This window comes from Oryx dammah, unplaced genomic scaffold, assembly GCF_014754425.2.
Source record: "Oryx dammah isolate SB20612 unplaced genomic scaffold, SCBI_Odam_1.1 HiC_scaffold_5, whole genome shotgun sequence".
Taxonomy (NCBI): domain Eukaryota; kingdom Metazoa; phylum Chordata; class Mammalia; order Artiodactyla; family Bovidae; genus Oryx; species Oryx dammah.
This window is the reverse complement of record NW_024070189.1, coordinates 69,040,091-69,066,086: the sequence shown is the minus strand read 5'-3', so window position 1 is coordinate 69,066,086 and position 25,996 is coordinate 69,040,091. Positions and strand designations below refer to the sequence as shown.

Genomic DNA, 25,996 nt, shown 5'->3' with positions numbered 1-25,996 from the left:
TCTAGTTAGGAAACCGAGACATTGAACGTTACAATGTGATTGAACACTACTCTGTGTGATAAAACCTGGGAAAGTGCTTTTGTTTAACAATCTGATTTTTGGTTTTCCCTGGTGGCTCAGACGGTTAAGAATCTGCCTGCAGTGCAGGATGGGTTTGATCCCTGGATCAGGAAGATCCCCTGGAGAAGGAAATTGCAAACCACTCCAGTATTCTTGCCTGGAGAATTATAAAAGAGCCTGGTGGGCTACAGTCCATGGGGTCACAAAGAGTCGGACACAACTGAGCAACTAACACTTTCACTTTCATCAATATTTTGTTATCATCTTCAACCATTTTTTCCTCCTACTTGAGTGAGATACCTACTTAAATGGTGGAAGAAATGTTCTCACACTTTTAGTGCCGAATAAAATGCAGTTAGGGGCATGACTCAGAAATCAGTGACCCTAGTGTAAATCCTGGCTGTGAAACTCTGGGCAAGTCACTTAGCCTAAGACTCAGTTTCTACTTCCATACCATGGAACTAGGAATATAATTATTCAGTTTTGTGCAACAGTATAGCACCTAACTCATGAGAAGCTCTCAATAAATGTGAGTTCTAATAATTACTGTAACTGTGAATTTTGCAAGGAGACATTAAAGAAATGTATATATTTATCATTCTTCCTTATCACCCCAAGTTCCATCCCATTTCAGTTTTAATCAGTCAATGTGTTGATAAAGGGTTTGTGGCAGATTATGCCTTCTTCTGCATGCTTCTATGTTCTCTTTCCTTCTCTCTAGACATATGCTGTTCTGTTATCACCATAATTACTCATTCCTGGCATCCTTTCTTCTCTTGTCCCTCATTCATCTTTCCTTGGTTCAAAACAGAAACAAGAAACCAGAGTCTTTCAGGTGGAAGGTGGAAGGAAGATGAAAAAATCTTTTTCACTCTGCCATTTTATAGATGAGGAACCTGAAGTTGAAAAATAGTGGAGAGACTGCCCAGGGTCACACATAGCCAGTAATCAGTGGGATCAAAGTTCTCTTGGTGATACATCAAGAAAGCATCAGGAAGCGGTTTAAGACTAGATTGCACTGTTAATGTGATTGTGTTGGTGGTTTTATTTTTCTCCATAGGGGCACCTTTCTTCCATGGCTCAGGACACACACCTGGGTCGAGCCAATAGGAAAACTTTCTGGTAAGAATTTGACTCACTTTTAAAGGCTAAAGATGGCAACTTGTTAGAATCCAGTGATATTTTTTTCCTTTCAATTTTCTGGGTTTTTGATACTTTAGTTCTCTCTGAGGGTAAATTTCTGAAAAGGCTTCTTAGCCATATGCTGTTTGTACCACCTAACTTGCAAGTGTGGATTTATGCCCAAGGACTCTGAGCAGGTCTGCAGATGAGCATGGCAAGTGTCCGCTGCAAGCTGGCTCGTTACCTGGAGGACCTGGAAGACATAGACTTTAAGAAATTCAAGATGCATTTAGAAGACTATCCCAGTCAGAAGGGCTGCACCTCAATTCCTCGGGGTCAGACAGAAAAAGCAGATCACGTGGATATAGCCACCCTGATGATTGATTTCAACGGGGAAGAGAAGGCATGGGCCATGGCCAAGTGGATTTTTGCTGCAATCAACAGGAGAGACCTTTATGAGAAAGCTAAGAGGGATGAGCCAGAATGGGGTGAGTGGAATGAAGACAATACTTTTTAAAAATCGTGATAAAATATACATAAGATAAAATTTACTATCAGCCATTTTTAGTGTATGATGCAGTGGTGGTAAGCTCATTCACAGTTGTTCAATCAATCTCCAGAACTCTTTTTCATCTTGCAAAACCCTGTACCCAAGAAACAATTCTACCCTCCCCTCAGCCCCTGACAACCACTTTCTGTCTCTATGAATTTGACTATTCTAGTACCTTTTATAAGTGAAATCATAGAATATTTGTCTTTTTGTGTAGCAGCATAAACTTCCTCAAGCTTCACACACCTTGTCTCATATGGCAGGATTTCATTCTTTTTTAAGGTGGAATAATATTTTGTAGTATGTGTATACCACAGTTTGTTCTTTCATTCATCCATCAATGGACTTTTTAATTGCTTTTAGCTTTTGACTATTGTGAATAATGCTTCTATGAACATGTTTTCTTTTTTTGATAGTAGCCGTCCTAATGGGCATGAGATGGTATCTCATTTGTATTTCCCTATTGACTAGTGATATTGAACCTCTTCTCATATGCTTGTTAGTCATTTGCTTATCTTTGGAGAGATGTCTATTCAATTCCTTTCCCATGTTTTAAATGGGTTGTTTGTCTTTTGCTGTTGACCTTTAGGAGTCCTTTATAGATATCCTAGATATTAATCTCTTATCAAATGTATGATTTGCAAATATTTTCTCCCATTCTGAGGGTTGTCTTTTCACTCTGTTGGTGGTATCCTTTGACAAATCAAAGCTGATATGTTTGTTTTTTAATCACTTATTATCTTGGCTTTATCATCTAATTTTTCTTCTCATGATAGTGCTATGAGAAGATGGAGGAAAGCAGTTTTCTTTTTTCTAACTCCTTTAAGGGCTCACATACCCATAAGAACCTTCTTTAATTAGTTACACTTTATTCACATCTCCCCTGGGCCTGGACTTCTTCCAAGTCTTCATCTAGCATCTAAGTATCTACCTTCATGGTCAACAGACTTGGATCTCTGCTTCCCATGGCTTGGGGGCAATCTCTCAGCTTATAGAAGTATGTAATTTCTGCAGAAAAGCTTTTCCTATGGCCATTAATTTGGGCATTGGAATTGGTGAAAGAAATCCTCTTCATCTCTGCAGACATATGGTGAGGTTCTTCCTTCTGGCTTGGTGTTCTTTGATGCCTCATATGTTTGCCTTCTGATTTCCAGGCTTGGGAGATAGATTCCAAGACTGGATACAATGAGGACACAATATTAGTTGGTATCCATTGCTTTGAAATTAGGAGTACAGGAATGCCTCCAACTGGACATTCAACTGAGCTGTATTTTGGTTTGGGAGATGTTCAGGGCAGGTGGCTTTGACCTGTGCCAGGTGTTGGCTATTGGATTTCAATTGTTTTTGTTGTTCAGTCCCTCAGTTGCGTCTGACTCAGACTCCATGGACTGTAGCACTCCAGGCTTCCCTGTCCTTCACCATCTTCCGGAGCTTGCTCAATTTCATGTCCATTGAGTCCGTGATACCATCCAATCATCTTGTCCTCTGTCATCTCGTTCTCCTCCCGCCTTCAATCTTTCCCAGCATCAGAGTCTTTTCTAATGAGTTGGCTCTTTGCATCAGGTGACAAAAGTATTGGAGTTTCAGCTTCAGAATCAGTCCTTCCAATGAATATTCAGGGTTAATTTCCTTGAGGATTAACTGGTTTGAACTTCTTGCAGTCCACAAGACTCTCAAGGGTCTTCTCCAATACCACAGTTCAAGAGCCTCAGTTCTTTGGTGCTCAGCCTTCTTTATGGTCTAACTCTCACATCCATACATGACGAGTGGAAAAACCATCTTTGACTAGATGGAACTTTGTCATTGGGTGTCAATGACATAACCTTAATCAGGAGTCCTGGTTTTTAACACTTTGTATTTTCTTCCTTTGTTTCTCAGAAAATGCAAATGTTTCTGTGCTAAGTCAGGAAGAAAGCCTTGAAGAAGAATGGATGGGTTTACTGGGATACCTTTCCAGAATCTCTATTTGTAGAAAAAAAAAAGGTAAACAATCTAGTTGGTACTTCTGATTGGGTTTAGAGACCTGGTTCTATAGGTACTCGAAGCTCAGAAGGTGGATAACTTGGTGATCCTAACATGTTCCTTGGGGTGAAAAGGTCTGTCTTAGGAAATCCACTTTAGCTTAAGAAATAGATGCATGTTTCACTGCTTGCAGTCCCAGAACCATGGGTGGGCAACTGAATGTTTCAGGTTTTATAGGGCATGAGCTGCAGACTACGTAAAGTAGTAAGATTGAATGAAAAAAGACTTTCTGGCCAGGGCCAATGCATATGGCACTTTGCTGTTCTTCTGTTCAACTGTGTCTAGGAAGATTTTGACACCCTACATTTTCTAGGGCTATCCATACCCCAGGCAGTGGCGAGAAATTGCAACTCCCATTCTTCAATATCAGTTTCCATTCCTTAAAGACCACCAGCCCCCTCTTGATAGCTTGTCTCTGTTGATGTTATCAAGCTTCTTCTGAAGTCTAACTTTCTGTCTCTGACATAGATTACTGTAAGAAGTACAGAAAATATGTGAGAAGCAAATTCCAGTGTATTGAAGACAGGAATGCCCGTCTGGGTGAGAGCGTGAACCTCAACAAACGCTTCACCAGGCTGCGTCTCATCAAGGAACACAGGAGCCAACAGGAGAGGGAGCATGAGCTCCTGGCCATTGGTAGGACCTGGGCCAAGATACAGGATAGCCCCGTGAGTTCTGTGAACTTGGAATTGCTGTTTGATCCTGAGGACCAGCACTCTGAGCCTGTGCACACGGTGGTATTCCAGGGAGCAGCAGGCATTGGGAAAACAATACTGGCCAGGAAGATCATGTTGGACTGGGCATCAGAGAAACTTTACCAGGATAGATTTGACTATTTGTTTTACATTCACTGCCGGGAGGTGAGCCTTGGAACTCAGAGGAGCCTGGGGGACCTGATCGCCAGCTGCTGCCCTGGCCCAAACCCACCCATAGGCAAGATTGTAAGCAAGTCTTCCAGGATCCTCTTCCTCATGGACGGCTTTGATGAGCTGCAAGGTGCCTTTGATGAGCACACAGAAGCACTCTGCACAAACTGGCAGAAGGTGGTGCGGGGAGACATTCTCCTGAGCAGCCTCATCAGAAAAAGACTGCTTCCTGAGGCCTCCCTCCTCATCACCACAAGACCTGTGGCCCTGGAGAAACTTCAGCACTTGCTGGGCCAGGCTCGTCATGTGGAGATCCTGGGTTTCTCAGAGGCCAGGAGGAAGGAATATTTCTTAAAGTATTTCTCAGATGAGCAGCAAGCAAGGGAAGCCTTCAGGCTGATTCAGGAGAATGAGATCCTCTTCACCATGTGCTTTATTCCTCTGGTTTGCTGGATTGTGTGCACTGGGCTGAAACAGCAGATGGATAGTGGCAAGAGTCTTGCTCGGACATCTAAGACCACCACTGCAGTGTATATCTTCTTCCTCTCCAGCTTGTTGCAATCTCAGGGAGGGAGCCAGGAGAACCACAACTCTGCTACCCTCTGGGGTCTCTGCTCATTGGCTGCAGATGGAATCTGGAACCAGAAAATCCTATTTGAGGAGTGCGATCTCAGAAATCATGGCCTGCAGAAGGCAGATGTGTCTGCTTTCTTGAGGATGAACCTGTTCCAAAAGGAAGTGGACTGCGAGAAATACTACAGCTTCATCCACATGACTTTCCAGGAGTTCTTTGCTGCCATGTACTACCTGCTGGAAGAAGATAATCATGGGGAGATGAGGAACATGCCTCAGGCTTGTACAAAACTTCCCAACCGAGATGTGAAGGTCCTTCTCGAAAACTATGGTAAATTCGAAAAGGGATATCTGATTTTTGTTGTCCGTTTCCTCTTTGGCCTTATAAACCAGGAGAGGACTTCCTACTTAGAGAAAAAACTGAGTTGTAAGATCTCTCAGAAAATCAGGCTAGAGCTGCTGAAATGGATTGAAGCAAAAGCCAAGGCCAAAACACTACAGACTGAGCCCAGCCAGCTGGAATTGTTCTATTGTTTGTATGAGATGCAGGAGGAAGACTTTGTGCAAAGGGCCATGGGCCATTTCCCCAAAATTGAGATCAAGCTGTCCACCAGAATGGACCATGTGGTTTCTTCTTTTTGTATTGAGAACTGTCGCCATGTGGAATCCCTTTCCTTGAGGTTGCTCCATAACTCACCCAAGGAGGAAGAAGAAGAGGAGGAAGTTAGACACTCTCATATGGACCATTCTATTCTCTCTGATTCTGAGGTTGCATATTCTCAGGGGTAAGGAGATCTTGCTTCAGGCAATTGGTACTATATGTCTTCTACTTTCTAGTCATCTGATTCTTGGCACTTGCTCTCTCTCCTTTGTTTTCAACAGTCTTGCAAATGCAGTTTCCACATCTACAAAACAATCCCATCATTACTCATTTCTACCAGATCCCTTCATTGGCAGATATTGACTAGTAGAGGAAGAGTAGGTGGACAAATGACATGAGAAAAAAGCCAATGAAACAATAAGCAAATGTTTGGTGGATGCCAATTTAGCACAATGCATTATGTGAAAAAAATAATGGAAGAAAATGTTCATAAACTCAAATTGCTTGTAATGTACTTGGGACTTTATTGCTTAATAGCCTGTCACCTAAGGGGCAGAACAGCCAGTATGACTCTGCCCAGGAACACAGAGGACAGAGGACCTCAGTGTGGGATGCTTGGGGGAGATTTCTTGGAGGAGTGAAGTTTGAGCTTGCCTTGAAAGATTGAGAGAATGTAGGTGGGTGGCAGAGAAGGAAAAGGAATTTTTTATTACCTAGACAATCTCTTTAAAAAACTAATTTATTTTTGGCTACGCTAGGTCTTGCTGTGTGTAGGGTTTCTCTCATTGCTGCAAGTAGAGGCCAATCTCTAGTTGTGGTGCACAGGCTTCTCATTGGGGCGGCTTCTATTATTATAGAGCACAGGCTCTAGGCATACAGGCTTCAGTAGTTGTGGCACGTGGGCTTAATTGGCCTGTACAGATGTAATCTCTCAGGAAGAGGGATGGAACTCATGTCACCTGCATTGGCAGGCAGATTCTTCACCACTGGATCACCAGAAAAGTCCTGGCAGTGGGGTCTTATATGAAGGAGACATGAATGTGGTCTGAAGAAGAGTATTTATGTAGGAGAAAATGGGGAGGGACATGGCTTCACTGGAACAACCAATGAGGGGAAATAGGGCTGGAAAGGAGAGAGTGCTCCAAGGCCCTCACCTTGTGCTTGCAGCCAGGCATTTGTCATCAGCTAGGGCTTCTCTGGTGGCTCAGATGGCAAAAAATCTGTCTGCAAAGCAGGAGATCCTGGTTTGTTCCCTGGGTCAGAAAGACCCCCTGAAGAAGGGTATGGCAACCCACTCTACTATTCTTGCCAGGAGAGTTCCATGGACAGAGGAACCTGGTGACCTACAGTCCATAGGATCACAAAGAGTTATACATACTGAAGAACTAACACTTTCATTTGTCAACAGCACCCACTTCAAGGTCTGTTTACTCAGTTGCTAGAGGGTTGGAAGTCAGTTGTGTGTGTTCATTGGAAGGGTTGAATTCCTTGACTTCTAAATCTTTGGGCAGAAACTACCACAGCTTCAGTGGCTGTGGGGAGGTATCTGCTCTGTGAAGGCTTGGGTTTGACCTCTACAGGGGGTCAAACATGGGACAAAATTAAGGAGAAAAGGAGCTGGTACTTTCACTGGCAGCAATAAGCTTTTAGCTCCTTCTCTTTTCCTTGGCACTGCTACCAGGATGACTTTTCTATTTATTGTTGGGTCATCAAGGACTACCTGCTGAGGCTTCAGTAGTGGACCCAGGTTCTGTTCACAACAACTTACAGTTGGGTTGTGGGGCCAGGCAGGAAACCAGGGCTGTTGGTAGAGGGGGCGGGCTTTGGCAAGAATATTGGTGGAATGCATCTGAAGCATGCAGGGGGAGCACTTGACCAGCTGGATCCTGAAGGATGGAGTATGAAAGAGCCAAGGATGCACAAGGGGTAACCCAGACCAAGGGGACGGTGGGTTCAGAGTGGGATGGGAAAGCAGGGTACATTTTAACAATGGCAAATCGTTCAGAATAGCTAGAAAGAAGATGGAGGAGGGAGAGAGTGAGAGCATGGGGCACTACAGCACCTACAAAAGAGCCTAATATAGTTTGCAAATCTTGTGAACTTTCATTTTCAGTCTTTAGAAAGAAGCATGTATGTTATGACTGCAAGAAAGATTTTCGCTTAGTTTGTTCAGTCTTATAAATCAAATCTCCACAGATGTTCCACTTGTCACTTATTACAAGAGATGGCCTTTCAGTGCTCTCAGTTAATGCAACTGAAAGAGAAGGATCTGTGGCAGTATCTCATTCTTAGAAGCATACCAATTGATACCTGTTGAGAGAAAGAAGACTTGGTAGATTTGGTACTGTGCCACCAGGGGCTCAGTTCTGAGGACAACCTGGACATAAGCAGTCTGAATTCCTCAAGGTCCCAGACTTCTAGATTTTTACATATTGATTTTTTTTTTCAAACTATACAGCTCTGTCTGCTACCATGTCTTGAGAGATCTCACTAGGGCACTAAAAATGAGGCTCAGAAAACAAGATACCTGACTAAGATCACAGGATTGCGAAGAAGGCTGGCAGAAACTCAGACTAAAACCTTGAAGAAAAGCCTGATGCCCATCATGGTAGATGACAGCTACCTTCTTCGGAGGACAGGAGCTTGCTTGGTGTGTTGGAGAGCCTTTGAAGAATTAGCAGCATGACACCCACCTGGTGCCTCTTAGAAGTGAAGGGTTACAGCCCCGATCCTAGACCCACGGAACCAGAATTTTCATTTTAACAGGAGTAGCACTTTGGAATCACCTGGAAGTCTTAAAAATATCAATATGCTTGGTCCTACCTCAGAGATTCTGGCTTTATTCCTATGATGTGGCCTGGCATAGGGATTTTTGTGATCACTACTGATGCTATTATGCAGCTAATGTAAGAACCAGCCTCTGGGTCATTTAGCAGAGTGTCCAGGGCCATGGGCAGGGCAGCCAATTGATGAAGGAGGAGAAGGATTCCTGAGGGAGGAACCAGAGGCTCTTTACAGTCAGCCAAAGTCACAGGCTGTTTTGTACTTTTAAAAATATTATTTTTTTTTCATTGAGATATAGTTGATGTACGATGTTTCCAGTGTATAACATCGTGATTCATAATTTTTTTTAAATCGTTTTTTTAATTAAAAAAATTTTAAATTGAAGGATAATTGTTTTACAATATTGTGTTGGTTTCTGCCATATATCAACATGAATCAGCCATAGGTATACATGTGTCCTCTCCCTCTTGAACCTCCCTCCCACCTCCTTCCCCATCCCACCCCTCTAGGTTGTCACAGAGCCCCCAGTGTGAGTTCCCTGAGTAATACGGCAAATACCCATTGGCTACGTATTTTACATATAGTGATTCATAATTTTTAAAGGTTACATTCCATTTATAGCTATTGGCGATATTCCTTGTGTTTTACAACTTATTCTTGTATTTTATTTATTTTACACATAGTAATTTGTACTTCTTTTTTTAACTTTTTGTTTTGTATTGAGATATAGCTAATTAACAAACAATGTTGTGATAGTTTCAGGTGAAAAGAGAAGGGACTCAGCCATATATATACATGTATCCATTTTCTCCCAAACTCCCCTCCCATCCAGGCTTTCATACAGCATTGAGCAGAGTTTCATGTGCCATGCAAGTAGATCCTTCTTGGTTATTCATTTTAAATATAACAGTGTGTACATGTCCATTTCAAACTCCCAAATTATTCTCTCCCCTCATCCTTTTCCCATTTTAGTTTTTTAAATTGAAGTACAGTTGATTTGCAATGTCATATTAGTTTTAAATCTATTGCACAGTGATTCAGTTATATACATATATATATATATATATGTTTTATATATATGTATATGTACATATGGGCTTCCCTGGTGGCTCAATACATATACTTTTTCAGATTATTTTCCAAATAGGTTGTTACAAGTTATTGTTGTAACATTACTGTATACCTGTGCTATACAGTAGATCCTTGTTGGTTATCTATTTTATATATAGTAGTTGTGGTGGCTTAGTTACTGTCATGTCTGAATCTTTGTGACTCCATGGACTTTAGCCAACCAGGCTCCTCTGTCCACGGGATTTTCAGGTAAGAATACTGGAGTGGGTTGGCAGTTCCTTCTCCAGGAGATCTTCCCGACCCAGGGATCAAACCCATGTCTCCTGCTTGACAGGGGCCTTCTTTACCACTGAGCCACCTGGGAAGCTGTATATAGTAGTATGTGTATGTTAATCCCAATCTCCTAATTTATCCCTCCTGCCCCTTCCCCTTTGATAACTGTAATTTTGTTTTCTATGTCTGTGAGTCTTCTTCTGTTTTGTAAATAAGTTTATTTGTATTATATCTTAGATTCCACATATAAGTGATATCATATACTATAATACCCTCAAGTCCATCCAAGTTGTTGCAAATGACAAATTTTCATTATTTTTGTATTTTTCAATTGGAAAATAACTGTTTTACAATGTTGTATTGGTTTCTGCCATACATCAACATGAATCAGTCATACCTCTCTTTCTATATATATATATCCCTTATCTCTTGAGCCTCCTCACTCCCATCCTACCGTTTAGGTTGTCACAGAGTGCCAGGCTGGGCTCCCTGTGTTAGATAGCAATTTCCCACTGGTTATTTATTTGACACGTGTTAGTGTATATATGTCAAAGCAAGCTCTGGGAGTTGGTGATGGACAGGAAAGCCTGGTGTGCTGCAGTCCATGGGGTCACAAAGAGTCGGACATGACTGACTAAGCAACTGAACTGAACTGAACTGAACTGATATGTCAATGCTACTTTCTCAGTTTGTCCCACCCTCTCCTCCTGCTGTGTCCACAAGTCCATTCTCTATGTCTGTGTCTCCATGGCTGAGTAGTATTCCGATGTGTGTGTGTGTGTTTGTGTATGTATATATCACACCTTTTTTATCTATTCATCGCAGGCTCTTTTTCTTTTTAAAATTAATTAATTTATTTTAATTGGAGGCTAATTACTTTGCAATATTGTAGTGGTTTTTGCCATACATCGACATGAATCAGCCATGGGTGCACATATGTTCCTCATGCTGAACCCCCCTCCCACGCCCCTCCTCATCCCATCCCCCAGGGTCATCCCAGTGCACCAGCCCTGAACACCCTGTCTCATGTATCAAACTTGAACCGGCGATCTGCTTCACATATGATAATATATATGTTTCAACACTGCCCTCTCAAATCATCCCACCCTTGCCTTCTCCCAAAGAGTCCAAAAAGACCGTTCTTTACATCTGTGTCTCTTTTGCTGTCTCACATAGGGTCATTGTTACCATCTTTCTAAATTCCATATATATGCGTTAGTATACTGTATTGGTGTTTTTCTTTCTGACTTACTTCATTCTGTATAATAGGTTCCAGTTTCATCCACTTCATTAGAACTGATTCAAATGCATTCTTTTTAATGGCTGAGTAATATTCCATTGTGTATATGCACCACAGCTTTCTTATCCATTCATCTGCCGGTGGGCAGCTAGGTTCCTTCCATGTTCTGGCTCTTGTAAACAGTGCTGCTATGAACATTGGGGTACATGTGTCTCTTTCAATTCTGGTTTCCTCAGTGCATCACAGGCTCTTTTAATCATAAAATGTGCAGAACAGCCTTACCAGGACTCCTCTGGCCTTTTACATTCCTCAGGGCCCAGTCTTTGGTTCTGTGATTCATTTCTTAATTCCTAGGATGCCTTTGCAGTAGTGTCAGCCACTTCTGGCCCTAACTTCAGTTTGCTATTCTTAGAGATTCACTTTGTTTTCTCTTCTTCATTCCTTCCAATTTCTAGATTGGTGAACTATTTGACCTCCAGCATTTGCAGGGGCATCTTCTCAGTCCTGAGCAATAACTGGAATCTCACTGAATTGAACCTCAGTGGCAATACCCTGGGAGACCCAGGCATGAAGGTGTTATGTGAAACACTCCAACAACCTGGCTGTAACATTCGTAGATTGTGGTAAGAATCTGTGTGTGTATATGTGTATATGTGTATGTGAGAAAGAGAGAAAGGGAGAAGAAAGACCATTTTAGCAGTTTATTAATTTTCTAAGGCTGGCATAACCAAGTACCACAGAGTGGGAGACTTAAATATAGAAATTAACTTTCTCACAATCCTGGGAGATGGAAGTCCAAGAGGAAGTTGTCAGAAGTGTTGGTTTCTTCTGCTGCTTCTCTCCTTGGCTGTAGATCGCTGTCCTCTCCCTGTGTCTTCACATGGTCTCTCTGTGTGTCTGATCTCTTCTTCATACAAGGACACCAGTCATGCTGGGTTAGGGCCTGCTCTAATGACCTCATTTTAACTTAATTACCTTTTTAAAATCCAATTTAGTTATATTCTAAGGTGCTAAGGGTTGAGACTTCAACATGAACTTTTTGCAGGGGACACAGCTCAGCCTATTACAGATGGGAAGGCCAAATGGTTTGGAGGACAGTTATTTGAGAAATTTCAGATGGGGAAGAATAAAGGGGAACTGAAAATAAGTCATTTGTTGGTGGTAGGAAAGGGCATGACTTTTAGTGTCTTCCATATCTTCATTAGTCACACTTATAGATGAGAATAGAAGAGTTTCATGAAATATAGAAATGGCTACCTGAGCTGGAACCCATCAAAATATTTTGCATGGATTAAATTGTCACAGGGCATGTCTTGTGGGTCTATAATAAAGTGCTTGCTATGAGCCCACACTGTGACAAACACCCTCTCCTAACAACACAAGAAATGACTCTACACATGGACATCACCAGATGGCCATATTGAAATCAGATTGATTATATTCTTTGTAGCCACAGATGGAGAAACTATCAGTTCAGTTCAGTCGCTCAGTCATGTCCAACTCTTTGCGACCCCATGAATCGCAGTATGCCAGGCCTCCCTGTCCATCACCAACTCCCAGAGTTCACTCAGACTCACGTCCATCGAGTCAGTGTTGCCATCCAGACATCTCAGCCTCTGTCATTTCCTTCTCCTCCTGCCCCCAATCCCTCCCAGCATCAGAGTCTTTTCCAATGAGTCAACTTTTCACTTGAGGTGGCCAAAGTACTGGAGTTTCAGCTTCAGCATCATTCCTTCCAAAGAAATCCCAGGGCTGATCTCCTTCAGAATGGACTGGTTGGATCTCCTTGCAGTCCAAGGGACTCTCAAGAGTCTTCTCCAACACCACAGTTCAAAAGCATCAATTCTTCAGTGCTCAGCCTTCTTCATAGTCCAACTCTCACATCCATACATGACCACAGGAAAAACCATAGCCTTGACTAGACGGACCTTAGTTGGCAAAGTAATGTCTCTGGCTTTTGAATATGCTATCTAGGTTGGTCATAACTTTTCTTCCAAGGAGTAAGTGTCTTTTAATTTCATGGCTGCAGTCACCATCTGCAGTGATTTTGGAGCCCCCCAAAATAAAGTCTGACACTGTTTCCACTGTTTCCCCATCTATTTCCCATTAGGTGATGGGACCAGATGCCATGATCTTCATTTTCTGAATGTTGAGCTTTAAGCCAACTTTTTCACTCTCCTCTTTCACTTTCATCAAGAGGCTTTTTAGTTCCTTTCACTTTCTGCCATAAGGGTGGTGTCATCTGTATATCTGAGGTTATTAATATTTCTCGCGGCAATCTTGATTCCAGCTTGTGTTTCTTCCAGTCCAGCGTTTCTCGTGATGTACTCTGCATAGAAATTAAATAAGCAGGGTGACAGTATACAGCCTTGACGTACTCCTTTTCCTATTTGGAACCAGTCTGTTGTTCCATGTCCAGTTCTAACTGTTGCTTCCTGACCTGCATACAGATTTCTCAAGAGGCAGGTCAGGTGGTCTGGTATTCCCATCTCTCTCAGAATTTTCCACCATCAGCAAAAACAAGACCAGGAGCTGACTGTGGCTCAGAACATGAACTCCTTATTGCCAAATTCAAACTTAAATTGAAGAAAGTAGGGAAAACTACTAGATAATTCAGGTGTGACCTAAATCAAATCTGTTATGATTATACAAGGGAAGTGAGAAATAGATTCAAAGGATTAGGTGATAGAGTGCCTGAAGAACTATGGACAGAGGTTTGTGACATTGTATAGGAGGCAGTGATCAAGACCACTCCCAAGAAAAAGAAACACAAAAAGGCAAAATGGTTATCTAAGGAGGCCTTACAAATAGCTGAAAAAAGAAGAAAAGCTAAAGGCAAAGGAGAAAAGGAGAGAGATACCCATTTGAATGCAGAGTTCTAAAGAAGAGCAAAGAGAGATAAGAAAGCCTTCTCCAGTGATCAATGCAAAGAAATAGAGGAAAACAATAGAATGGGAAAGACTAGAGATCTCTTCAAGAAAATTAGAGATACCAGGGGAACATTTCATGGAAAGATGGGCACAATAAAGGACAGAAATGGTATGGACCTAACAGAAGCAGAAGATATTAAGAGGAGGTGGCAACAATATACAGAAAACTATACAAAAAAAGATCTTAATGATCCAGATAGCCACGATGCTGTGATCACTCACCTAGAGCCAGACATCTTGGAATGCAATGTCAAGTGGGCCTTAGGAAGCATCACTACAAACAAAGCTAGTGGAGGTGATAGAATTGCAATTGAGCTATTTCAAATCCTAAAAGATGATGCTGTTAAAGTGCTGTACTCAGTATGCCAGGAAAGCTCAGCAGTGGCCACAGGACTGGAAAAGTCAGTTTTCATTCCAATCCCAAAGACAGGCACTGCTAGAGAATGTTCAAATTACTGCACAATTGCACTCATCTCACATGCTAGCAAAATAATGCTCAAAATTCTCCAAGTCAGGCTTCAACAGTATGTAAACCATGAACTTCCAGATGTTCAAGCTGGATTTAGAAAAGACAGAGAAACCAGAGATCAAATTGCCAACATCTGTTGGATCATAGAAAAACCAAGAGAGTTCCAGAAAAACATCTGCTCTATTGACTATGCCAAAGTCTTTGACTGTGTGGATTACAACAAACTGTGTAAAATTCTTAAAGAGATGGGAATACCAGACCACTTTACCTACCTCCTGAGAAATCTGTATGTAAGTCAAGAAGCATTAGTTAGAACCGCACATGGAACAACAGACTGGTTCCAAATTGAGAAAGGAGTAAGTCAAGGCTATATATTGTCACCCTGCTTATTTAATGTCTATGCAGAGTACATCATCTGAAATGCTGGGCTGGATGAAGCATAAGCTGGAATCAAGAGTGTTTGGAGAAATATCATAACCCTAGATACACAGATGACACCATCCTTATGGCAGAAAGCAAAGAAGAACTAAAGAGCCTCTTGATGAAAGTGAAAGAGGACAGTGAAAAAGTTGGTTTAAAACTCAACATTGAAAAACTGAAGATCATGGCATCTGATCCCGTCACTTCATGGAAAATAGATGGGGAAACAATGGAAATATGACAGATTTTATTTTCTTGGGCTCCAAGATCAATGCAGATGGTGACTGCAGCCATGAAATTAAAAGACGCTTGCTCCTTGGAGAAAAGCTATGACCAATTGGTACAGGATATTAAAAAGCAGAGACATTACTTTGTGACAAAGGTCTGTCTAGTCCAAGCTATGGTTGTTCCAATAGTCATGTATGGATGTGAGAGTTGGACTATAAAGAAAGCTGAGTGGCAAAGAATTAATGCTTTAGAACTGTGGTGTTGGAGGAGACTCTTGAGTGTCCCTTGAACTGCAAGGAGATCCAACCAGTTTATCCTAAAGGAAATCAGTCCTGAATATTCATTGGAAAGACTGATGCTGAAGCTGAAACTCCAATACTTTGGCCACCTGATGCAAAGAACTGACTTATTTGAAAAGACCCTGATGCTGGGAAAGGTTGAAGGCAGGAGGAGAAGGGGACGACAGAGTATGAGATTGGTGAGATGGCATCACTGCTCAAAGGACATGAGTTGGAATAAACTCTGGGAGTTGGTGATGAACAGGGAGGCCTGGTGTGCTGCAGTCCATGGGGAAGCAAAGAGTTGGACATGACTGAGCGACTGAAGTGATGAGCCCACATTGTGAATTAGATTGACATGCCCTGAATCGAGTACATAGTTGTACGGGCCATCCCTCAACCCTCCTGCATCATAGATCTGGACTTAACAGCCAGTTTTAAAGCCCACCACTTCAAGACATTTTCATACCTTTCTGTGTTGCTCTTAATAACCACCCTATCACCAGTCTTCTTAATTTCATCCTTGTATAAGCCATTTTCCACTTTTCCTCATTCTCATTTTGTTACCATCCATCCAGGGTCCTTAGACTGTATTTTTTTTTGACTGTGCCACGCAGTATATGGGATCTTAGTTCCCTGACCAGGGATTGAGCCCATGTCCTCTGTAGTAGAAGCGGAGTCTTAACCACTGAATCACCAGGCAAGTCCCTTAGACTCTTTTTGCCTTTTGTTTGGCTACACCACTGGGCATGTGGGATTTTAGTTCCCTGAACAGGAATTGAACCCATGTTCCCTGCATCAGTAGAAATCAGTAAAATGCCAGATAAAAAACTTTAAGTTAAGTAAATAAGGAAGTAAAGCCATGGCTTTACTGGGGGTAGTGCTGTATCATGAGGGAGCAAAAACAAGTAAAGTTACCCTTGCTGACTCTCTGAGGTGGGTGAGTTAGTTTCTTAAACCCAGTGAGGGTAGGGGCAGATCAGTGGGTGGTACCAGAGGAATGGCTTAGATGGTCTGCTCACCCCCTTAGTGGTACTGTGTGCAGGGATCATGTGCAGTTACCCTACTTTGCTCCTGGTACTTCAGAAATGGCAGTTGGGATTTTGGCCTTTTTGTATCTTTTTATTCATAATTTGTCTCAACTATGCATGCATGCAGTTATTTTTAGTCCCTTATAGTTTCTTTCTTTCTTTTTTTTTTTTTTTTAATATCCTTTTCTTGCACTATCTTGTGTGGCCAGGCCCCTTCCCCTACATAAGAATTGTGGAGTCCTAACTACTGGACCACCAGGGAATTCCTCCCTTATAGTTTCTTTTGTATTCTATCGCCCGAGGAGACTTTCATCCAGGTGCAAGCACTGCAGTAAAGGGTCCCGGGTCCCAGGCCCCAGCCTGTCTCAACTCCAGCAGCCCAGATGCAATAAGCACAATTATTTGCTTAGATATTGCAATGCCCTCCAAGACCATTAACTTCTCATGACAGGATTCATGTTTGTCCTTAAATTGTCTCTATAATGTCTGGACAAGCTCTTACCATTTGTTTGTGCTCAAAAATACATATCAGATGAATATTGTCTGTTTGGTGTCCCTGCATCTACTTTTTCCACCCACCATTCATTCTCTGTACAGAAGACAGAGGGTTACTTAATATTTAAAAAATTAGGCTTTGATCATGGTATTTCCTTGCTTAAGAGTTTTTTCTTACCTGTTTTGATAAATTATAAAATGTTCTTTTTGCCTTCGAAGTTCTGACCAATTTTAACATTTAACATTCCTCTCTATACCATGCCACTCTCTCCATCACCCCTGTGGATGTGATGCCCCTCTGTGATTTTAGAAAGTGAGACACAAACAGGGAGATGTGTGAGAATGAGATGTTCTGCAGATAAAGACTTAGTTATCTATTTGCTTCTAGTTGGTGTGGAAATGGAGGCAGAAAAGGTAATCCAACAAGCTCCTAGGACATTTGAAATGAGCTGGAATACTGTTCTTGCTTCTCGGACCGCAATAATTGTTTTGGTGGTGGTGCTGATGGTGGTGATGATGGTGATGGTGTGTGTCTGTGTAAAGCAAATGAAGAATCAGAGATGCTCACTCCTTCAGTGTAGATGGAGGGCTGGGATTAAAACATCAAACAAAACAGCAGGGACAAGATTGTCCAAGAGAGAAGGAAGATGCATACAGCCCTAGAGAGAGCAGCATCCATCTGAGGGAGTTTCAGCTGTTAGGAACATGTGGTAAAGAGGTGGAGCTCATCGGCTAACCATTGTTTTCATTTATGAAACAGGAACATGCCATTTAAATACTTGAGAATTGCCCATTATTTAGAGGGTGCTCCCTGGCAGCTGTGGTCACAGATTGTGAGCCACAGAGCCTGAGAACTATCTTCCTAATATGTCGTCTTCTCTTTTTTTTGTTTACTTATTTTTTAATTGAAGGAAAATTGCTTTATAATGTATTGGTTTCTGCCATATTACAAAGCAAATCACTCATAATTATGCATATATCACTTCCTTCTTGAGCCTCCCTCTCCTCCCCTCAACCCACCCCTCTAGGTCATCACAGAGCACCAGGCTGGGCTCCTTGTGTTGCATAGCAACTTCCCACCAGCTATTTACTTTAACAGAGTGTGTATATGTCAATGCTACTTTCTCCATTCATCCCACCCTTCTCTTTCCCCCACTGTGTCCACAAGTCCACTCTCTATGTCTGTGTCTCCATTCCTTCCCTGCAAATAGGTTCAACAATACCATTTTTCTAGATTCCATATATATGTGTGTTAATATACAATACTTGTTTTTCTCTTTCTGACTTACTTCACTCTGTATCACAATCTCTAGGTTCATCCACTTCACTAGAACTGACTTGAATTTGTTTTCACAATATGTCTTGAGCTGTAGTCAGGAGTTTCTGATAAAATGATAGTTTCCTTTTTTTAAAAAAATATTTATTTATATGTTTGGCTATGTCAGGTCTTAGTTACAGCACTCAGGATCTTTGATATTCAGAGTGGCGTGTGGGATCTAGTTCCTGACCAGTGATCAAACCCAGACCCCCAGCATTGGGAGCACAGACCCTTACCCACTGGACCACAAGGAAAGTCCCAAGATGATACTTTCCTTCACGAAAATTTAGTTATAAATTGAGTTTAATTCTCTTTGTAACATGAGAACACATTGCCCTTGCCTGGTGCTAAAACCCAGCAGAGACCAGAAGGCAGCCTATGCTCTGAGATTTTTCTGTTCTGTGCTTGTTATGAAGGTTGGGACAGTGCTGCCTTTCCCATCAGTGCTGCTTCAACATCTCCTCAGTCTTGAGCAACAACCAGAAGCTGGTGGAATTGGACCTGAGCCACAATGCCCTGGGAGACTTCGGGATCAGACTTCTGTGTGTGGGACTGAGGCATCTGTTCTGCAATCTGAAGAAGCTCTGGTGAGGCTGAACTAATTTCCCTCATGAAGTAATAGCTGTGGCTTTAATGAGCCATGATGTGTTAGAATTTTAATGTGAAAATGGCCTTGGGCTACTCAGAGGATTCCTTGTGTTTATCTTTGCATGTTTGTCAATAATTAATTTAGTTAGCATTTTTTTTTTTTGTGGGAAAAGTCACATAGTCGGCCTTGGAGGGGAACTTAAAAAAAAATCAGAAATATTATGCTTGCCTTTAAGGTATTTACAATATAGCTAAGAAAATAAAACCAATGTATTTTGCTTTAGAAGAGTTTTGGGACTTGATGATAAGGCCTTGGTTCACGTTAAATAGGAAAAATGGGGCTAAAGCAATACAGTTGCTTGACAGTCTAGGTAGCTCTTCTCTGAATGCTTGTGGGAGACTTGAATTCTGAAGAAGACAAAAAATCACTTGAAAATGGTAGGGCTAATTTATACTTGTTAGGGTGACTATTATAAAAAAGCAAAACACAACAGGGCTATATATTCAGTAAAATGAGCCAGAAGCAAAAGGGAAAATACTGTATGATTCCATTTATATGTAATAACTAGAATAGTCAAATTCATAGAGACAAAAGGTAGAATGGTGGTTTCCAGGGTCTTGGGGGAAGGGAATTTGGAGTTATTGTTTAATGAGTACAATTTCAGTTTAGGAATATGGAAAAGAGTTCTGGTGATGGTTGCACAGTTATGTGAGTATACTTAAGTGCTACTAAATTGTAACACTTATAAATGAACACATGTTTCCAATGGTACAGTTTATGCTATACATATTTTACCTCAATAAAAATAAATGTAGAGATCTAGGAAGATGTAACATTGCATGGGCTTTGAGAGTGTTTTCTTGCTATTACACCAAACAGAAAAAGAAACAAAAAGTTAGTAAAGAGCTTGGATATACTCTTCTCATGTGCAGACTGGACTATAGGCAAGGACAGGACAAGTGCTTTCTTGACTCACAGCAGTGTGTGGACTGGGGTGAGAGAGGTGTTGTAACCATCTGCCATCTCTCTGAAAGGTTGGTCAGTTGCTGTCTCACATCGGCATGCTGTGAGGACCTTGCATCCGTCCTAAGCAGCAACCATTCCCTGACCAGACTCTACCTGGGGGAAAATGCTCTGGGAGACTCAGGAGTTGGGATTTTGTGTGAAAAAGTAAAGAATCCACACTGTAACTTGCAGAAACTGGGGTAAGTCTTCATGAACATCTCAGCAATAAAGCAACTTATTTTCAGTGATACATTTTATTTGGAAAATATGAATGGGGTTGCTCTACAAAAGATTAATCAGATGGAGTTGAGGGTAGAGAATGGAAGAGACAATATCTGAAGTAGTTTGAAGTACTAGATACTACCTACTGCTAATAAGTTTATGTCTCAATTCAGTTCAGTCACTCAGTCGTGTCTGACTCTTTGTGACCCCATGGACTGTAGCATACCAGGCCTCCCTGTCCATCACCAACACCTGGAGTATTCTCAAACTCATGTCCATTGAGTCAGTGATGCCATCCAACCATCTTATCCTCTGTCGAGGATATCCTTTGTTCTTACAGTATATCCAAGCTCTTCTCCTCCTGCCTTCAATCTTTCCCAGGATCAGGATCTTTTCAAATGAGTCAGTTCTTTGCATCAGGTGGCCAAAGTATTGGAGTTTCAGCTTCAGCATCAGTCCTTCCAATGAATATTCAGGACTAATTTCCTTTAGGATGGACTGGTTGGATCTCCTTGCAGTCCAACGGTGTCTCAAGAGTCTTCTCCAACACCACAGTTCAAAAGCATCAATTCTTTGGCTCTCAGCTTTCTTTATAGTCCAGCTCTCACATTCATGACAACTGGAAAAACCATAGCCTCGACTAGACAGACCTTTGTAGGCAAAGTAATGTCTTTGCTTTTTAATATGCTGTCTAGGTTGGTCATAACTTTTCTTCCAAGGAGCAAGCGTCTTTTAATTTTATGGCTGCAATCACCATCTGCAGTGATTTTGGATCCCCCCAAAATTGTTATGTCTACATGTTACTGAATGCAAGTTCCTATGCCCAAAGCACAGTGAGGCCAAACAAATCGAAATGTTGGAGTTTGGAACAGAGAAAGATTTATTGCAGGGCCATGAAGGAGATCGGTGGCTCTTGCACTCCAAAACCCTGCACTCCATTAAGGGTTTCAGCAAAGCACTTTTAAAGGCAAGTTGAGGGAGGGATGCAGTTGGTTGTTGCAAACTCCTTAGTGTCAGAATCCTTTGTTCTTACAGTTGTCCATGCAGGGCAGGTAAAGCTGTTCTTGTAAACCTCTAAGACAAATGTTATTCTCTGTTCTGCAACTCTTTATCTCCAAATGACTCTTAAAGATCAGAGTCTTGAGAATAGGCTATTCTGTATATTTCAGGCAAAGGAAACATTTTTTAACAATAATTTTAAAAAATTAATTTATTGTTATTTTTTAAACTTTTTATTTTGTATTAAGGTATAATCAGTTAACAATGTTGGGGTAGTTTTAGGTGAATAGTGAAGGGACTCAGCCATACAGATACATGCATCCATTCTCCCCCAAACCACTCTTCTATTCATTCTGGCACATAACATTGAGCAGAGTTCTATGTGCTATACAATGGGTCCTTAGTGGTTATCCATTTTAAATACAGTAGTGTGTACATGTGGAGAAGGCAATGGCAACCTACTCCAGTACTCTTGCCTGGAAAATACCATGGATGGAAGAGCCTAGTAGGCTGCAGTCCATGGGGTCGCACAGAGTCGGACATGACTGAGTGACTTCCCTTTCACTTTTCACTTTCCTGCATTGGAGAAGGAAATGGCAACCCACTCCAGTATTCTTACCTGGAGAATCCCAGGGATGGGGGAGCCTGGTGGGCTGACGTCTATGGGGTTGTGCAGAGTTGGACATGACTGAAGTGACTTAGCAGCAGCAGCAGCAGTGTGTACATGACCTTCCCAAAGTCCCTAACTTCTCCTTCCCCCAGCAGCCATAAGTTTGTTTTCTAAGTCTGTGAGTCTCTTTCTATTTTGTAAGTAAATTCATTTGCATCATTTCTTTTTAGATTCCACATATGAGGGATGTCATATGATATTTTCCTTCTCTATCTGACTTCAATCAGTATGAAACTGTCTAGGTCCATCCATGCTGCTGCAAATGGCTAAAATTAATTAATTTTTGTTTGTTTTGGTTGTGTTGGGTCTTCGTTGTTGTGAGGGTTTTCTCTACTTTTGGTGAGCAGAAGCTACACTTCACTGTGGTGCATGGACTTCTCACTGTGGTGGCCTCTTTTGTTGCAGAGCATGGGTTCTAGGTGTTCAGGCTTCAGTAGTTGCTCTGAGGCATGTGAAATCTTCCTGGCCCAGGGATCAAACCCCTGTCCCCTGTACTTCCAGGCAGATTCTTAACCATTAGGCCACCCAGGGAAACCCAGGAAACATTCTTTTACAAGGGTACAGAGCCAGCATGACTAAGCACAGTCAACAGGGCCCAAGGTTAAAATGAAAGAACTAGGTCTAATATGGAGTCAGATTTGTTCTTTCCTTATTACAGATAGAGTCTGGAGACTCTTGGAGTCCAAAGAAACCTTAGGAATTGTAGAGTCCAGTTCATCATTGAACGAACGCTTGCTTCTAAGACATTCACCTGTTTTATGTGTGAAAACTTCTAAGCATGCTAGTCATTGCTGCAATGCCTGCAGTTCTTGTTTGGATACAGCCCCTTTTATTGTTTTGCGCATTGGCCCTTTTCTGCTCCTCAGGGTCTGCTAAGAGATGCTGATCTTGATGCCTTAGAGGCAACACTCACACTCTAGTTCTTCTCATCTTTTACTTGGATGTCTCTAAATATTTAACTAGGACATGGCTTAGTACTTTCACCTGTTTAGTTATGCTCTCCTAGGTAAGAGTTGGTCTTTTAATGTCCCTATTTGAAGTGCAGTACTCAGACCTGAACGTGACACTCCTAATTATGCGTGGTGGAACTTTTACTTCTTATGGTAGGGCACTATGTTGTCAGTGGTGAGGACTGAGGTTTCCTTATATTTTTGGCAGTCACATCAGATCATGAGTTCTATTGGAAGTCTGTGGGAAATAGTAACACACAACTCTGGAGTGTTTTATAATACCAATAACCAATTCTCTTCAGACATCAGTTGGGTGTCTTGCAAGTCAGTTAGATTTTGACACTAACCCCATAGCTAAGGGCTCAGTCCTACAAGATTGCCTCCCTAGCCCTGCCAATGCCAGACATCAATTTTTAGTAATGAGTCCCAAGATTACTCACACTTTTATCTGACTTGGTTACAAATTGGGGATTCCCACAACCCCCTATTCAGGTGTGAAACTTTGCTAGATTGACTCACAGAAATCAGGGAGATACATATGTTTACAGTTTTAAATAAAAGATGTTATAAGGTATACAAACAGATGAAGAGACACATAGGATGAGGTAAAGAAGAGTCTGGAGCCCAGGGGTTTCTCTCTCAATGGAGTTGGGGTGCTCCATCCTCCTGGTATGTAGATACTAGGTTGGTTAGATTCACCAACCCAGAAGGTCTCCAAAACTCATTGTTCAAGAGATTTTATAGAGCCTAATCTCCAGCCTTCCTTCCCTTTCCTGCCTGGAGGTTAGTGGGTGGGGCTGAAAGTTCCAACTTTCTAACCACTTGGCCTTTCTGATATTAGCCCTATCTTGAGCCAATCTAAGAGCCCCACTTTAAGTCACCCCATTAACATAAACTCAAATGTGATCCAAAGAAGCTCCTTTGATTAGCAATAGACACTCCTGAAAGTGAAGTGCTCAGTTGTGTCTGACTCTTTGTGACCCCATGGACTATACAGTCCATGAAATTCTCCAGGCCAGAATACTGGAGTGGGTAGCTTTTCCCTTCTCCAGGAGCTCTTCCCAACCCAGGGATCAACCCAGGTCTCCTGCATTGCAGGCAGATTCTTCACCAGCTGAGCCACAAGGGAAGCCCAAGAATACTGGAGAGGGTAGCCTATTCCTTCTCCAGTGGATCTTTCTGACCCAGGAATTGAACCGGGGTCTCCCACATTGCAGGCAGATCCTTTACCAACTGAGCTATCAGGGAAGCCCCCAGGAAATTCCAAGGTTTTTAGGACCTCTCAGATAGGAATGAGGGACAAAGACCAAACATATTTCTTATTATACCACAGAAATACCCTCTGTTACATGCACTTGACCATGTAACACTGCCCTTCTGTGTTTTTTGCATGATTTATTCTCCATTGGCCTCATAAAAACTGACAAGTAGATATCAGTATCTCTAATTTAAAGAGGATAAAATGAGGCTCAGAGAGTTTAAAACCTTTGTCCAGGGACACCCAGATAAAAGGCAGTGGAACCCAATGCAGACAGAGTCCAGTGTGACCCTCCAAACCCTCCCTTAACTCCAGCAAAACCTCATAATGAGTTGGCTAATAGGCTCTCTGGAGAAGGCAATGGCACCCCACTCCAGTACTCTTGCCTGGAAAATCCCATGGATGGAGGAGCCTGGTAGGCTGCAGTCCATGAGGTCACTTAAGTGTCAGACACGACTGAGCGACTTCACTTTCACTTTTTATTTTCATGCATTGGAGAAGGAAATGGCAACCCACTCCAGTGTTCTTGCCTGGAGAATCCCAGGGACGGGGGAGCCTGGTGGGCTGTCATCTATGGGGTCGCACAGAGTCGGACACGACTGAAGCAACTTAGCAGCAGCAGCAGCAGCAGCAGCAATAGGCTCTCTAAAGGGCTTCTATATCCTGCTCTATCCAACTATATAGGTTCTCACATTTAGCTCTGTTAATTTTCATCTTATCTTTCTTTTGACTCATTGTCTAGGTGTTTTTGAATCATGATCCTGTCAATATTACCTAGAAATATAACAAGCAAACTGTAAATGTCTTCATTCACATTACTGACATAAATACCAACTAGATCATTACTAAGTGGAGCAGAAAAGGTCTTTGCTGAGGAATAATCTGTTAGTCCATAATTAAAATCTATACAAACAATGCCCTGTTACCTCCCTGAGCCTCTCCCCGTTGCCCTTCCTCAGATATTGCCACTTCAATTTACTAAAAGAGTCTACATTCACTGCCTTCATTCCCTTCCCTTATATTATTGCTCTGCCACAACAATTTGCTTCTGCAACTCTTGGTTTCTCCAACAGACATGATTTGGTCGCTTTATTTTCTAGGTACTCTGGGGGCTCAGTCATGAGTGCTGACAGCAGCAGTGACTAAAACAAAACAAGAACTTGTTTTCACAAACATTCTCGCATGGAATGATGATAGACACTAGACAATAGACAAGCAAAATAATATATATATAGTATAATAAAAACTGGAGTGGCAGAGAGAGCTACATCCTTGTCCAGGTGTTCAGTAAGTGCCTCTCATGCAGGTGACATGGGATCCGTGAAGAAGTCAGGGGAAAACACTCCATACAAAGCAAATGGAAGTGAAGAGGCTCAGAGCATAAACTCTCAGTTGACCTTCAGTGATCCTATTTCTGACTCTTGTAGATCCTTCTCAATCCTAATCCTAGCTGAAACCTGCTGCCTTTAATTCTGTTTATCTCCTCCTTGAAATCCTTTTCTCTTATTTTTAGGAAGTTGCTAGAACTTGCCTTGTGGAGACGTGGGTTTGATCCCTGGGTCGGGAAGATCTCCTGGAGTCGGGGTCATGGCAACTCTGTCCAGTATTCTTTTTTTTTTTTTTTAATTAGTTAATTTATTTTAATTAGAAGCTAATTACTTTACAATATTGTGGTGATTTTTGCCATACATTGACATGAATCGGCCATGGGTGTACATGTGTCCCCCATCCTGAAACCCCTGCCACCTTCCTCCCCATCCCATCCCATCCCTCAGGGTTGTCCCAGTGCATCTACTTCGAGTGCCCTGTTTCATGCATTGAACTTGCAGTCCAGTATTCTTGCTGGGAAAATCCCATGGACGGAGGAGCCTGATGGGCTCTGGTCTATGGGGTCACAAAGAGTCAGACACAACTGAATTGACTGAGCAGCAGCAGCAGACTTCCTGCTAATTTTATAGCTTCTGCTTCTCTG

General features: G+C 42.0%; 1 protein-coding gene across 2 annotated transcripts in view; it reads left to right on the top strand.

Annotated features, from left to right (window-relative positions):
* Positions 1-800: 800 nt before the first annotated feature.
* The window catches only part of NLRP3 (NLR family pyrin domain containing 3), a 46,213-nt gene continuing 21,017 nt past the window's right edge, over positions 801-25,996 (top strand). Inside the window, exons 1-7 of one of the 2 annotated variants that reach the window (XM_040240363.1) lie at positions 801-1,182; positions 1,368-1,670; positions 3,611-3,715; positions 4,223-5,978; positions 11,618-11,785; positions 18,748-18,918; positions 19,955-20,125. In XM_040240363.1, coding sequence (XP_040096297.1) covers positions 1,388-1,670; positions 3,611-3,715; positions 4,223-5,978; positions 11,618-11,785; positions 18,748-18,918; positions 19,955-20,125 — 2,654 coding nt within the window. In that variant the 5' untranslated portion in view covers positions 801-1,182; positions 1,368-1,387. Of the gene's footprint in view, positions 1,671-3,610; positions 3,716-4,222; positions 5,979-11,617; positions 11,786-18,747; positions 18,919-19,954; positions 20,126-25,996 lie in introns of both variants that reach the window. The other variant, XM_040240362.1, reaches the window with a different exon arrangement.